Source organism: Notolepis coatsorum (assembly GCF_963971535.1).
Source record: "Notolepis coatsorum genome assembly, chromosome: 3".
Taxonomy (NCBI): Eukaryota; Metazoa; Chordata; class Actinopteri; order Aulopiformes; family Paralepididae; genus Notolepis; species Notolepis coatsorum.
In genome coordinates this window covers 111,167,562-111,184,866 of record NC_140167.1, presented here as the reverse complement: position 1 = coordinate 111,184,866, position 17,305 = coordinate 111,167,562, and the positions used below count along the sequence as shown (strand labels likewise).

Sequence of the window (17,305 nt, the reverse complement as noted above, 5' to 3'; positions counted from 1 at the left end):
AAGGATTTTTATACGATATGTAAAAGTCACAAACTAACGATGCCACCTAATTCCGGTCCCATTAGTTTAGTCTAAACTAGCTCGTTACCCAGTTTGTCTGACTCTGCGATGAGGCGGGTCTTGAACTGCAATCTCACATAACGCTCTTTTCACTATTTTGCTATTATTTCGGCTTTTTAAGTGTCCGTTACAGTTTCCCTGCTCCCAACCATGGCTTCTTCGGATGTTGCCCGTCAGCCCGTGAGTATTGTTTTATTTAGGTGATTGACAAACGCCATCGGTGACAGACAACCAGGCAGGGAGTGTCCTCTTTAATAATCATGTTAGCTCGCTAGCTAAACTAGCACCACCGAGCCGAAAGATACGTTTAATTAACTTAAAACTAAATTATCGTCGACATCTATGGACTGTTCGTGGTTGTCCGGAGCACAAATAATAACCCCGACATTTTGAACGAACAACTTCAAACGTTTAGCTAGTAGTAGGAGTTTAACTCACGTTGGTGGATGTTAGCTAGCCTGAGGGCTTCACTCAGCTGATGTGTTAGTAGAGAGCAGTTTGGTGTTAGTTTGGCAAACAAGCCCAGCTGCTCGGATAGTTACTCTGATGGCTCACCAGATAGTTACTCTGATGTCTCACCAGATAGTTACTCTGATGGCTCACCAGATAGTTACTCTGATGGCTCACCAGATAGTTACTCTGATGGCTCACCAGATAGTTACAGATAGTTACTCTGATGGCTCACCAGATAGTTACTCTGATGGCTCACCAGATAGTTACTCTGATGGCTCACCAGATAGTTACTCTGATGGCTCACCAGATAGTTACTCTGATGGCTCACCAGTTTTCAGGACTTGCAGATGCAGAAATGGCTTAAGCAGTCCTTACGGATGTTAAGAGTTTACAATATATCATAACAATGATAACATTGACCTCATCCATTCTAGTCTAGATGGAAACATACCACCTGCATGGTCTGGATTTTTTTTTCCGCCACCTGTTTTTTCTTAATCCTTGAAGTGTCTATTTTAAGATTTTAACAGGTAACCGGTTGAAATAATGTAACCCTTTATTACACCTATCCTGAACGAAAACCTGAAAAAGAAAACAGCATAACTTTTGGAATTACAACATGTCCCTGCAACAATATTGACCCAAGGAATTCAGTAAAATAGTTATTTTTAAGATTCAAAACACATATAGATTCTATTTCAGGACAAGAAAATGCAACAAAAAAAGCTGAAAATGTTTAGATCACATCTCTATTTTCCCACTTTACTCAAATGTAGTCCATCAGATGAGATCAATTTGAGGTTAATATTGGAAATACAATGTTAATAAAGATTGTATCGTGCTGTTATGCCCTAAATATTGTAGATTTTGTGTAAACAAGGCCAAAAGTCGAAGACACACTTTGAAAATACTAATTTGTCCTACATAGACAAATGAACACATTTTCCGAATTTGAAATCCAGTGAAATATGTTTTGTTAAGGTTCAAACAAAGTACTATTACAGTACATCTTCTCTGTTAGCAGAACATTAAAACCTAAACTACTAATCATCATCATCGTCAAAGTCTATCTCTCCAATCTCCATCACACTCGTACTCTCCAGTCTCCATCCTCCTCATCCACTTTATGTTTAGCATAATCTGCCTCCTTATTAAGAGCTTCTTGCTCTTCATGACCAACCTCTATATATACTGATCCTCCTCTACCAGCATGACCAACCTCTCTATTAGGGATGTCCCGATCCGATCACGTGATCGGGATCGGGGCCGATCACGTGATTTTCCGAAGATCGGGATCGGCAAAAAAAAAAAAAAAAAAAACGTTTTTTTTTTTTTTTTATAACTTTTTTTTTATAACTTTTTTTTTTTTTATTCAACAAACATGACCATGTTCACGTCTTAAACTCATACTGAGGCCTTAGTTTTGGTTTTAAATTGCATATCATCATTCATTTATTTATTGTCACAGAGCAGAAGAATTTTGCCAAAACAAACCAATAGTATCCAGCTGCAGAACGGCAGACCAGCCACAATCTCAGACCCAAATAATTTTTTTTTATCCCAATTTCTCACATTACATTCACCCTGAATGTTGACGTTATCCAGGTGAAAAGTTAACTTCATAAATCATTTGATGTATAATTAAATCAAAGGAAATGCGTTTGGGTCTGAGAGTGTGGCTGGTCTGCTGTTCTGCAGCTGGATACTATTGGTTTGTTTTGGCAAAATTCTTCTGCTCTGTGTGACAATAAATAAATGAATGATGATATGCAATTTAAAACCAAAACTAAGGCCTCAGTATGAGTTTAAGACGTGAACATTGTCATGTTTGTTGAATTAAAAAAAAAAAAAAAAAAAAAAAATTGATCGGATCGGGAAATATCGGTATCGGTAGATACTCAAAATCACATGATCGGGATCGGATCGGGAGCAAAAAAACGTGATCGGGACATCCCTACTCTCTATATACTGATGATCCTCCTCTACCATGTCAGCATGACCAACCTCTCTATATACTGATGATCCTCCTCTACCATGTCAGCATGACCAACCTCTCTATATACTGATGATCCTCCTCGTCAGCATGACCAACCTCTCTATATACTGATGATCCTCCTCGTCAGCATGACCAACCTCTATATATAGAGCCATATGGAATCCGCGATCACGGAATCGCGGAATTGAGCAATACATTTTTTTTTTTATGTTGTGGGATCTGTACAGCACTTTGTTCAACTTTGTCAGTGCTGTAAAGTTTAAACCTTTTTAAATCTTAGACAAACAAAACACTTTGCTTTCATGAAATATTGTAAGTCGTCATTTGAGGCTTTATAAAAGCAGCACAATGAACACAAATCTGTCAGTGCCGAGTCCGACCTCATCTTAAATAACAAACAGCATTGCTTATTGTAGTTAACAAAGAGAGGCAGAGTTGATTTAGCAAAAATATATATAATTTTTTATTTTTTTTTAATAATCGAATTTTATTTTCATATTAGAATCCCATGCCCATCGAACGAAGCTTCGAAGTATTTAAGACAGCCCTATTAAATGGACCGTTGTATCTTATTAAATTGTGGACATTTATTCATTCCCACTTATTAGACACTATTTCTGATGGTAAAATGAGCGTACAAAGCAAAATACAGAATTCTGAAATATTAAAACGGAAAAAACGGAATTTGGAAAAAAATAAAATGGAATTTGGAAAAAAATAAAACGGATTTCATATGGCTCTCTATATACTGATGATCCTCCTCTACCAGCATGACTAACCTCTCTATATACTGATGATCCTCCTCGTCAGCATGACCAACCTCTATATACTGATGATCCTCCTCTACCAGCATGACCAACCTCTCTATATACTGATGATCCTCCTCGTCAACATGACCAACCTCTATATACTGATTAGAGTTGTTCCGATACCAGTATCGGAAATGCCGCCGATACTGCCTAAAATGCTGGTATCGGTTAGGGATGCACGATATTGCTTTTTTGACACCGATACCGATAAATTTATGCTCCTCAAGCCGATAACCGATATCGATAACCGATATTTATTGTATTATAAAACATTTTTAATGTATATATTTTTTTTAACATGAAACAAAACATATCACAATACAATAATAATACATAAAAAGACTTCCCAGGACAATAACTTAACACCAACTTAAATGTGACCTAACCAGACAACAGAAACAAAAGCCAAGACAACAGTTTTGACTGATAAAGTGACCATATTTATTTTTCCAAATGAAAATTCACAATCCGTCAACAGCTTGTGGTGCATCCAACCTAAGACGCTCGAAGCTTTTTGTTCTTCTTTTTTCAAAGCGGAGCCTTGATAAAGAGGCTTTGAGTGGACACATCACCACCACAACAACGGGTCACCTGCGGCATCACCATCATTAGCATCGTTTGCTAAATTAAAGAAGTTTGACAGAAGGGCAACCAGCCAGGCAGCGCCGTTATCTCACGGGACGAGTAGCTACATTAGTTAGCCAACAACCAGCCAGGCAACGCCGTTATCTCCCGGGACGAGTAGCTTCATTAGTTAGCCAGCAACCAGTCAAGCTAACGTTAGCATTCGGGAGATCCAGCAGCTTGTCGATGTGCTAATAGCCTCAGCAAGCTAACGTTAGCTGGCTCCAGCAGCTTGTCGATCTGCTGGAGCCAGCTAACGTTAGGTTGCTGAGGCTATTAGCACATCGACAAGCTGCTGGATCTCCCGATGCTGGTTGAAGTGGAGCTAGGTAGCCAGCAGGCTAAATGCTCCGCGACGCTGAACTGCATGCGCCGGTCTGTCTGTCCGTCGTGGCGGTGGTGATGCCGCAGATGACCCGTCGGGCTGGATGTATTGCAAGTTGTTGCCCTTTTCCCTCCTTCTGGAACGTCTGCATTGCATTTATTACAAATAGCAAGCGATCTTTTTACTCTGAAACTCCGAGTACCGACGCGGCCATCTTTGTTGTTAACTTGCGTGGCTACGTCACAGCCAAGTAAGGGAGCGCTGGATTTGTGTAAAACGCCCTGTTCCTAAACCACACGCTGTCAGTCGTAGCACAGTACTGACAAAACGGGAGGAGCCTTTAGTCAAAACAAACGCACTTCATTCCAATTCACCCACACCGCATTTTTTTTTACCAAAAAATATATTATATTATCGGAGCTATTAATAACGTTATCGAGTTTATCGGGATGACGTCATAATTGCTGATATCGGCCCGATAATTATCGGCCCGATAATTATCGTGCATCCCTAGTATCGGTATCGGCGAGTACACGTAAATTCTAGCCTCTGATCCCATGACGTCATTTATCTCCTGCGGAGAGTGAGGATTATAAAATGAACGTGTTTTAAAGTGTGATGCCGTTTGTCATTTTAACAGCAGATACACTTTCTTAAATTCCATTGTCCCCGACAGTGCGGTGTGACGGGGAGCTCGGACGGCATGTGTTTTGCTTGCTGGTGTTATGATAGCATTAGCTGAAAAGCTAGCTAGTTGGAACAACATCCGCTTTAACGTTACATCAAATCAGATGATCGCCTGTCCTTTCTCCAGGACCTGACACTGTCCGTCTATCAACAATAATGCACCCACGGTGAATCGTATTTAAGTCAAGTAGCTACTGACTAGCGTTAGCTGACTAACATTATCAAATGGCAATGCGGGGAAGACGAGCTAGGTCAGCTAGCTTAGCATGATAACGGTACCGCGGCTAAGGTTGGTGCTATTCATAATCCACTCCAGCAATAATGGCTGCAGACCTGCAAGCAAAGTACAGCAAGTTCCAAGTGCCAAAGGATAAGAGTCTGAGGCGGAGTCTCAAAAGAGAATGTTGAATATTTATTTTGCATCGAAAATCACATCATGAATGTTAATACTAGCCAGAGCCTCTGCTACTAACAGACTGGGTAGCGAGTGCAACACCGTCTAACGTCTGTGTGGATCATTGGAGTAGGGTATATCTGCAGTGCCGCAGCCCCATACTCATTGATTAATGATACTAATACTAATCTATACAATCACCTGTTGTTGAATAAATAGCATTACTTTCTAGTTATTACTAAAAAACAGTATATATAAAACAGTATCTGTATAAAAAAAAAAAAAAGTATAATTTATATAATATATATATATATATTTTTTTTTTATTTTTTTTTTAATGTATGCACTGGTATTGGATCAGTATCGGTATCGGCCGATACCCAAAGCTTAGGTATCGGAATCGGATCGGGAAGGAGAAAATGGTATCGGAACATCTCTAATACTGATGATCCTCCTCTACCATGTCAGCATGACCAACCTCTCACTGATGATCCTCCTCTACCATGTCAGCATGACCAACCTCTATATATACTGATGATCCTCCTCTACCAGCATGACCAACCTCTCCATATACTGATGATCTATGATATGACCAAAAACGTTATCGCGATAAAATTATTTTCATATAATTCTATATCGATAATTATCGTCGATATAATGTCCGTCAAGTTTAATTAACTTCTTATGCTGCTGCGAATGTCTCAAGTCGAGTTGATGTCGTCATCAGTCCGCGCACGGTAGTAGTTAGCCGACAAGCGGAGTATCTCATGACAATAAATATGACACTAAAATACTCTCTTCCGCCACAATATATTGAAACGAACTGTATACCCCACACTACTATAAACGTGGCCTCAGAATTCAAAACACACACATACTCGGCACGTAAATATATAAAACATCGCCGTGCAAGCTAATTAGCCTAGCAAGCCTGTAGTATCTAAGTGGTGTATTCCATGACAATGTGCTAAATATTACACTAAAATACTCTCTTCCGCCACAATATATTGAAACGACGTCCACTGTATATCCCCACTACTATAAACGTGGCCTCAGAATTCACGTCACACACATACTCGGCACGTAAATATATAAAACATCGCCGTGCAAGCTAATTAGCCTAGCAAGCCTTGTTGTTGAGTGAGTCCTACCTCCTTCCGGGTATATTTCGCTCTCGGCCATCTCCTTCACTGATTGGTTGTTAGCTGTTGTGCGTAAACACGTCATCACGTAACGTTGGTTGTTGTTAGTGAGTGAGCTGAGCCGAGGCTGAACGGAGCCAAGCTTGGAAAATCGATATATCGAAACTTTGCGACCACGTTTCATGTTTATTTCGAGGAAATAATTTATCGCGATAGTTATCGTTATCGTTTTATCGCCCAGCCCTAAGCCAGCATGACCAACCTCTACATACACTGATGATCCTCCTCTACCATGTCAGCATGACCAACCTCTCCATACACTGATGATCCTCCTCTACCATGTCAGCATGACCAACCTCTCCATATACTGATGATCCTCCTCTACCATGTCAGCATGACCAACCTCTATATACTGATGATCCTCCTCTACCATGTCAGCATGACCAACCTCTCTATATACTGATGATCCTCCTCTACCAGCATGACCAACCTCTCTATATACTGATGATCCTCCTCTACCATGTCAGCATGACCAACCTCTCTATATACTGATGATCCTCCTCTACCAGCATGACCAACCTCTCCATATACTGATGATCCTCCTCTACCATGTCAGCATGACCAACCTCTCTATATACTGATGATCCTCCTCTACCAGCATGACCAACCTCTCTATATACTGATGATCCTCCTCTACCAGCATGACCAACCTCTCTATATACTGATGATCCTCCTCTACCATGTCAGCATGACCAACCTCTCTATATACTGATGATCCTCCTCTACCAGCATGACCAACCTCTATATACTGATGATCCTCCTCTACCATGTCAGCATGACCAACCTCTCTATATACTGATGATCCTCCTCTACCAGCATGACCAACCTCTCTATATACTGATGATCCTCCTCTACCAGCATGACCAACCTCTATATACTGATGATCCTCCTCTACCATGTCAGCATGACCAACCTCTCCATATACTGATGATCCTCATCTACCATGTCAGCATGACCAACCTCTCTATATACTGATGATCCTCCTCTACCATGTCAGCATGACCAACCTCTCCATATACTGATGATCCTCCTCTACCATGTCAGCATGACCAACCTCTCTATATACTGATGATCCTCCTCTACCATGTCAGCATGACCAACCTCTCTATATACTGATGATCCTCCTCTACCAGCATGACCAACCTCTCTATATACTGATGATCCTCCTCTACCAACATGACCAACCTCTCCATATACTGATGATCCTCCTCTACCAGCATGACCAACCTTTATATACTGGTGATCCTCCTCTACCATGTCAGCATGACCAACCTCTATATACTGATGATCCTCCTCTACCATGTCAGCATGACCAACCTCTATATACTGATGATCCTCCTCTACCATGCCAGCAGAATCAACCTCTCCATATACCTCGACCACGGCACTGGCATGCATCGCACGCTGATAAATGTGTCTGAACTGGCTGAGTCTCTGGGCCCTGAGTATACTGCAGCAGTGCAGCACTCTGCTGTTATACTATGCATTTTCTGGGGAAGGCAGTACCAGCGCCTTCAAGGGAAAGGTGAATCCCTTGAAGTTGCAGAAGAACCCTAGGTTCCAGATGGCTTTCAGTCAGCTTGGTGCATTATGGCTGGTGACCGATGAGCTCCAACAGGAGATGGAGTCCTTCACTTGCATTATGTATGGCCATGGTCGGATGAAGTCAGTTGATGGTATGCGGGCCAAGATGCTGCAGAAAATGGTGGGTCTTGAATTGATAAAGTCCTGGATGCAAAATCCAAAGTAGACCTTGAACGCCTGCCTCCTCCCAAGGTCTGTCTCATCCCACATGTACAGCGAGTCAACTTCAGAGTTGCCTGCTACAAAAGAGCAGACCAGCCAATATTTGAGATGCCCAAACCCTATGATCAGGATATGGGCTGGGAGAAGATTATGGATGAGGGGGTGTTGGAGCCTGTCTGGACGATTGGACCCATCCTCCCTCCTTCTCTTGTTGAGGTACTGGCCCAGAAAGTGGAGTCAGAAGAGCAAGAAGCTCTTGATAAGGAGGCAGATTATGCAAAACATAAAGTGGATGAGGAGGATGGAGATTGGAGAGATAGACTGGCGATCTCTTTGATGATGATGGTGATTAGTAGTTTAGGTTTTAATGTTCTGCTAACAGAGAAGATGTACTGTAATAGTACTTTGTTTGAACCTTAACAAAACATATTTCACTGGATTTCAAATTGTATAGGAAAATGTGTTAATTTGTCTATGTAGGACGAATTAGTCTTTTCACATTACTCTTCCACTTTTGCCTTGTTTACATAAAATCTACAATATTTAGGGCATAACAGCACGATACAATCTTTATTAACATTGTGTTTCTATTATTAACCTCAAATTGATCTCATCTGATGGACTACATTTGAGTAAAGTGGGAAAATAGAGATGTGATCTAAACATTTTCAGCTTTTTTTGCATTTTCTTGTCCTGAAATAGAATCAAGATGTGTTTGAATCTTAAAAATAACAATTTTACTGAATTCCTTGGGTCAATATTGTTTGGGGAAATGTTTTAATTTCAACAGTTAAAAATAAACCCCATGGGACATTATTTCAACCCGTTACCTGTTAAAATCTTAAAATAGACACTTCAAGGATTAAGAAAAAACAGTTGGTGAGAAAAAAATCCAGACCATGCAGGTGGTATGTTTCCATCTAGACTATTTGTTTTAAACACAGTAATGAAATGTAAGAGTTCATTTGGGACAGACTCATCTGAACTTTCTTTTTCTTTCTTTCTACCATTTACTTTTATTAAAATATTTATATTGTCCTGTCATTTATATTTTTGGTTTGTATTCCATTCCTGCCTATACCTGTACCTCCCCTCCCCTGTGCTGCCATGGCACCTGCATTTCCCCAAGGGGATCAATAAAGGAATATCTTATCTTATAAATGGGTATGTGATGAATGTGCTTTGACTGTGATGTGTCCTCCCTCTTAGGATAACGGGCTACGACCCCTCTCCCTGTCGGGGCACGTGGGCTTCGACAGCCTCCCAGACCAGCTGGTTAATAAGTCCACCTGCCAGGGCTTCTGCTTCAACATCCTCTGCATCGGTAAGTACACACACACACACACACACACACACACACACACACACACACACCTGTTGTTGACCTCTGGATGTAACAGTACTGTATGTCATAAATGTTATGATGAATTGAAAATGGGGGACCCTGATGTAAACAAGACGAAAGTCTTTCTCTGGTCTGCATCCCCTTAACAATTGTGTGTATTGAGCCGTACTGTATTGTACCCATTCTGATCTGTTAATAACATTTTCAATCAATCAATCAATCAAGACCAGAGCTGTTTTGGGAGGTCGGCCTGAGATTTATTGAATTGTCATACTGTGGTTGTACTGGGCGGCTCTTGGGTGTGTGAATGTGGGTAACTGAGTTTTAAGCAGGACATTGCTGAATAGGAGCATCCATGCTTGTTGAACCTACCCTGGGTTTAAAAATGAATCGATAAACTGGCTAACCCTCCTCCCCTCTCTCGCTGTACAGGTGAGACGGGTATCGGTAAGTCCACTCTGATGGACACGCTGTTCAACACCAACTTCGAGAACTTTGAGTCGTCCCACTTCGAGCCCCAGGTTAAGCTGAGGGCTCAGACCTACGACCTGCAGGAGAGCAACGTGCGCCTGCGCCTCACCGTGGTCAACACTGTGGGGTTCGGAGACCAGATGAACAAACAGGAGAGGTATGACGGGGGTAGAGGAGGGCTGTGTGAGGGAGAAGATATTTGTAGAATTGCCATTTTTCTGACCTTTAATACGTGTTTGAGGTTTGCTTAATGATGGTGCAAAATAACACTGACAAATAGATTTAACTTAATTTCCCCTTTTTAATTTGACTATTTTTCACAAGGAGGGTTGTAACCATAGATAGAAAACAGTAGATGTGACATTACATCATCATACATCATGGGATACCTGTCCGCCATCTTACCTGGGTCTCTAACCTATGAGCAGCAACTATGGTTGTCGGCTGTGCAGCGCCTAATTGCTGTTCTAAAGGACTAAAGACACCAGGAATGCTGGCATCAATTTCCCCACGTCAGTATAGAGTAGATGAGAGATTTATTTTTTACATATGGATCAATTAAAACTATAAAAAGTTAGGAAATAGGTAACTTTAGCATTAGCCAAGTTACGTTAATGGACCAAGTGAGTCCAATGTTATTTCTGATTACTAGCTCTCAAAATCACTTATCTGTTAGCTAATCAAAGAAGTTATAACCAGCAAACATTTTAATGTTGGCTATGTTAACTTATAGCTCCAAGGTAAAAAAAAAAAAATCATCATGAGATTATCTTCATGATTGAAAGCATGATTTGTATTTTTGGAGTTATAATTAAAATTGTACCATATTCTTACAATACAAGGATTATAAAGACAACATATATTTCACCATTGGTTCCAATTACAGCAAGTTTAGAACTGGACACGTGTAACATGGCTGCCATAATCATATGGTCCCATTCCAGAATGTCAATTGATTGTGACACATCACATCTACTCGCCCCCTCGTGATAACACTTCATTATCTGAGGATAGCCGTATGTCCAACAATCAGTATTGGTATTGCGCACAAAAAAACATATCAGTGCATCCCTAGTTGTGCGAGAGAAAAGAGAAAGTTAATGTAGAAGATGTGTGTGAGAGAGAGAGAGAGAGAGAGAGAGAGAGGGGGAAAGAAAAGAGGGCAAAGCTAGAGGAGGTGAGGGAGAGAGAGAGAGAGAGAGAGAGAGATGGTGTAAAGGAGGGGTGTTGGCTGTGTAAGGCTATGCACAGGTTTAAACCGATGAGCTACGACAGAAAATACCTCCGTTTCATCAAGAGATTTAGGGGGCGGAAATACTAAATACGTTGCCTGTATTTCTAGTTTTATACATTCATCAAAGCATAGCGCCGACCTGCTTGTACCCATGGTGCCCATGTGTGAGGGCCATCATCACCACCAGGCACACAGCCTGCTGGTATTCAATGTGCATTTTGACCGTTGAAATGTTCAGTTTCACTTGTTTTGAGCCTGGTCTTCATTTTGCTGTACTTCTCCAGTTTCAGTTAGGTCAATACGTTCCTTTTCCTGTCGCTCAATTTCGGTGTAGCCTGCTCGCTCTCCCCTCTTTCACCCCCCCCCCCCCCCCCCCCCCATCTCTCTCTATCCCCCTCACCACCCGCACCCCACCCCCACACATACACTCACCCCAACAGCAGCCGACAGCTTTTGATTGATTGGCTTAAGATCATAAACCACCTCCTAAACCACCATAAACCACCTCCTAACCACCCTCTGTACTACATCTGCAAACATGGTAATTCTCGGTGACATCAACATTCACGTTGACACCCCCTCATGCCACTCTGAGAGTTTCTACAAATGCTGGACAGTGTCAACCTGACACAGCATGTGCACGTCCCCACACACGACAGGGGGCACACACTTGACCTTGTGATTTCCGACCCTGCTGCCCCATGCATTAAAGCATTCCGTCTCCAGACGGATTTCCGTCAATTTGATTGGGGAGATCCGTCCATTTGATTCGCAGTCTGACGGAAGTATTTGCATGATTTGTAGATGCATACAGATTGAAACAAAATTGAGCCAATCAGAGGCGCCAAATATGGAAAAGGGCTTTTTTTTCCTATCGCGCCAAGCAGTCATCATCACTCAGCGACTCGAGAGACGGGTCGCCTTTTTTGCAGCCTCACGCGTCAACTGCTTGTTTACCAACGTCACAGCCACCACGCTGCTTGCACTCGCTGCTATATACCGATTAGCTAACGTTAGCTTAATAGCGTCTGTTAAATGGAAGGAGTAAGCCGGCCACTAAAAAGAGAACCCACCGCGGGGTTCTCAGATGAAAAGGATCAGCGTGACCACCTAACAAAAAGTTTCGAGAGGAGAGGACGTTTGAAGAGACTGGCTAGGCAGCGCTACTGGGGGCTGTAGTGGTGAGTTAACTTGTTCCGTGTGCCGCAACGATGTCAAAAAGAAAAACAGAAACAACACGTTTGTCATTGTCGTGTTACTTCACAGTACAATATGCGAGTCCCCTGCTGTGGTTGTGAGTATACGTTTATTAGCTTAACTCCGTAGCAACATCACACAGGTGTATCGGTAGACAGTCTCCTCCCCACCGTATATATTCTCTCTGTCAGGATCTATGGGTAACATTACTGTATATTTGCATATCGTATATGTCACAAATGTAACAGTACTATATACCTGTAGTATGTCCCTATGCCATAAATGTCATGTCAATGTCATGCATGTCATAAATGTCACTGAATTGAAAATGGGGGACCCTGATGATGTAAACAAGACAAACGTCTTTCTCAGGTCTGCATCCCCTTAACAATTGTGTGTATTGAGCCATACTGTATTGTACCCATTCTGCAATCTGTTAAATATTGATTGATTGTTATAACGGATTGCAGAATGGGTACAATACAGTATGGCTCAATACACACAATTGTCAAGGGGTTGCAGACCAGAGAAAGACTTTCCTCTTTACATCAGGGTCCCCCATTTTCAATTCATCATAACATATATGACATACATGACATACAGATAGATAATACTGCTACATCTATACATTTATGACGTACCAGATTTACACAGTATTGTTTGTGATACAATAAGAGTCTAAAAAAGAGAGCATATACATTTGACGAAGAAACTGTACATTGGAGGAGGTTGGGTGGAGGGGGGGGGGACTGTACATTGGAGGTGGTTGGGGAGGGAAGGGTTGGGTAGGCGGGGTGGGGGGGTAACTGTACATTGGATTATCGACGAAACCGAAACAAGTAGGCTTCCTTAAAACGCCAACGCTATTAAAAAGAAATACAGTGGAGGTTAAAATAAGAATATGACTTGGCCTGAAAAAAATTTCAGTCAGGAGATTTTTTTTTGCTTTAATCCCTGCTGCCCCTATTAACAACTTGTGTGTATACGACCCTGGCATGTCGGATCACATGGCCGTTTCCATGGAGATGCTGTTCCCCCCCCCCACCCATTCAAAGCCCAAGCGCCAGATATGTTTCAGAAACATAAAAAACATCAACCTGGACGCTCTGGCCTTGGATCTTCAACATCTTGCCCCTCCTGCCCTCTCCTCAGCCAGTGACTCAGTAGGCTATTACAACAAAGCCCTGAGTGGCCTCCTGGATGTTCACGACCCCGTGAAATCCAAGACTGTCACCTTCTCACGCTCTGCCCCCTGGTACACCAGCGAGCTGAGGGAGATGAAGGTGGCTGGCCGTGTCCTTGAGCGACGCCTCACTGCGTCGGGACTCACCGTGCACAGAGAGGTCTACAGAGAGCACCAAAAGGCCTACTCCAAAGCCCTGAAGGACGCTCGGTCACGGTTCTACTCCAACATCATCAACAATAGCCCCGGCAATTCTAAACAGCTTTTTTCCACCATACACCACCTCCTCAAACCCCAAACCCAGGCACACAGAGAGACCACTGAGAAGCGATGTAATGACTTCATGTCATTTTTCACATCCAAGGTTGAGGGCATCCGCTCTCTCCTCCCAGGCTCCTCTTCCTCACCTGCTCCACCTGCTGTCTTACAGCCTGAAGTCTCCCAGCTCCTCCGCTGTTTCAGCGACACCACGCAGCGTGAGGTCGAGGCCATCATCGGGAGGATGAAATCATCCACGTGTGCTCTGGATCCCCTCCCCACAGCCCTGGTGAAAGCCAACATCCGCACTATTGGTCCCCTCATGACCAGCACCATCAACCTCTGCTTGCAGGCTGGCCACGTTCCGCCTGCCCTCAAAACTGCCATCATCACCCCCCTACTGAAGAAACCCACCCTGGACCCAGAGGCCCCCCCCAACGATCTACTGATGGCGGCGGATGCTGGAACCCCATCCATTCTGGTCCTTCTCGACCTATCGGCAGCCTTCGACACGGTGGATCATCCCATTCTACTGGACTGTCTCCACTCCAATGTCGGACTCCGCGACCTAGCCCTTGGCTTATTCCAGTCCCTCTTGGCTGGTCAGACTGAGTGTGTCTCCCTTGGAGGCGCAACATCCTCCAACCACCCTGTCACCTGCGGTGTCCCCCAGGGATCCGTCCTCGGCCCCCTGCTGTTCACCCTGTACATGCTCCCCCTCGGCCGCATCATCGGCCGGCACGGTGTGTCGTTCCACTGCTACGCTGACGACACCCAGTTATATATCCGGATCACACCATCATCACCTTCATCACCCCCCACACTGACCGCTTGCCTGGAGGAGACTAAGGCGTGGATGAACCACAGGTTTCTCCAGGTCAACAGTTCCAAAACACAAGCCATGCTGATCGGTACCCCACACCAGGTCCGGTCAACCACCATCACCACCATCTCCTTCTCCGGTCAGGACATTCCCCTTTCCACCCTTGTCACCAACTTGGGTGTGAAAATGGACCCCCACCTCACATATGATACACACATCAAACACCTCTGCAAGACCTCTTTCTTTCACCTCCGAAACATCACTAAACTCCGCCCCTCACTCACCCTGGCAGATTCCGATAAACTCGTCCACGCTTTTGTTTCCTCCAGGCTGGACTATTGCAATGCACTCCTCATCGGGATTCCTAGCAAAAGCATTAAAAAACTGCAAACCATCCAGAATGTCGCTGCTAGGATCCTGATGAGGGTGCGCAAATATGATCACATCACCCCCACCCTCAGATCCCTTCACTGGCTCCCCGTGGAACACAGAATTGAGTACAAGGTGTCCCTCCTCACTCACCAGTGCGTACACGGTGGTGCCCCTGCCTATCTCAAGGAACTCCTCACCCCCCAGTCCTCCTCACGTTCCCTCCGCTCCGGCACAGCCTACCTCCTCAAAGCCCCCAGGACTAAGCTGCACTCCATGGGCGATCGAGCCTTCTGCTCTGCCGCACCCAGACTGTGGAATGCTCTCCCCATCCACCTGAGAGCACCACAATCCGTCGAGGTTTTTAAAAGGGGCCTAAAAACATTTCTTTTTAACAAGGCTTTTGCCTGAATTTTCTTTTACTTTTATTTTTACTTCTATTCATTTTACTATTATTTTTATTTTATTTTACTCTTAGGTTCTTCCATTTCACTGGTTGTTAGTCTTTTTAATTGTTTTTATTCATTTTAAATTGTTTTATTCATTTAACTTTTGTCTATCTCCTGTAGCACTCTGAGATTCTCACGAATGTAGAGCGCGGTACAAATTGAATCCATTATTATTATTATTATTATAGACCACCGAAAATATTTCCCCAAGAAATCCTTAAAATACATTGTTTATTAAAAGGGGAATGAATGCCACCCATTTTAAAAATTCAGATTATGCTCTTCCTGTGGCGCTTTTTGGGAGTTTTTGTGAACACTCATCGCTCTCCTAAAACCACAAATCAAGAGAATCCTCCAATTGGTGATGTGAAATCTGGGACTGGTCCTTAGACAATGATTGGGGCTCTTTTTTGTTTGTGTGAGCTCTTACACCCAAATGACTTTTGAATTCTGGTTCTTGGATTAGCAAATGTATTTTCCAAATCTATGAGATATCATGGTATTTATTGATGTTGACTAAATTCCATGACCATCCGTTTATCGCAATAACCCCCCACCCCATGTGTGTAACAACTGTCTTGGTGATACGTCAGCGGACAGAGGCCAACAGTACAACAAAAAGATTTGCTTGCCCACGTGTAACTCTGATGCGGTGGTGTAGGGGTGGACGGTATAAACGGTATGAATTTGCTCTTCTACGGTATGGATTTTGACTATACCGTGTAACCGGTAGAGCAGCTCTAAAATAGCAATGACGTCATGTAACCACAGCGCGACTATTTCAATCGCATTTGCCCCTAAAAATAGATAGAATTAGTCATAGATAATAGATATGTGCAAACTGGAAAAAGTTATTTAGGAGGCTTCGCGCAGTGGGCGTGTCAACATGCAATTGTCATTTCATTATAAACACATATCACCGCGGCGCACAGCAAGTTTCAATTTCAGTTCCTGGCATTTTTAACCAGTGGAGAAAGGTAAGAGATTTCCCTATCGTTTTTCTTATATGAATTATTCTACGTTAATAAAACATACCTGGTGATCAACTACAGTTTGCTGTAAACATTATGATATGTGTGTAGTGTTATGATAACGACGGCTGCAGCGGGAGGACGGCTGCAGCAGTGGATTTGCGAATAGCATGCAGCTGCAGAGCCGCAGAGCCAGGTGCGCTTTCAGGTCTGGTCACAGGCCCGCTCAACAGCGCCCCCCCCCCCCCCCACCCAACGGCTGAATTGGAGTATTGCACAGTGCAATACTCTAATTCAGCCATTGGCAATTCAGCCGTTGGGTGGGGGGGCGCTGTTGAGCGGGCCTGTGACCAGACCTGAAAGCGCCCCTGGCTCTGCGGCTCTGCAGCTACATATGCATCTAGCAAAATCCAGCATCCAGCCCCGCTGTTTGCAATGGGAGCAGCACGGAGTCTCGACTCTGGACTTATTTTATTTGGAATATAATGACTTTATACGCAAAAGTAGCCTAGTTTTAAGTTAAAATATTATAAATCTACATGCCTTGAGGATGTCATTCTTTATATAGCCTGCCTATCAGGCAAAAAAAAGTATTCTAACGGAAACACTGATACCGTGATATATACCGTTACCGTCTATGCTTCAAATTATACCGTGATATAAATTTTAGACCATACCGTCCATCCCTACGGTGGTGTCTGTTTGAGTA

General features: G+C 43.2%; 1 protein-coding gene across 2 annotated transcripts in view; it reads left to right on the top strand.

The window, feature by feature from the left end:
* The first annotated feature begins 102 nt into the window (after positions 1-102).
* Positions 103-17,305, top strand: part of septin10 (septin 10) — a 44,982-nt gene continuing 27,779 nt past the window's right edge. For both annotated transcript variants that reach the window (XM_084310787.1, XM_084310788.1), the window contains exons 1-3: positions 103-240; positions 9,506-9,620; positions 10,074-10,269. In XM_084310787.1, coding sequence (XP_084166913.1) covers positions 211-240; positions 9,506-9,620; positions 10,074-10,269 — 341 coding nt within the window. In that variant the 5' untranslated portion in view covers positions 103-210. The remainder of the gene's footprint in view (positions 241-9,505; positions 9,621-10,073; positions 10,270-17,305) is intronic.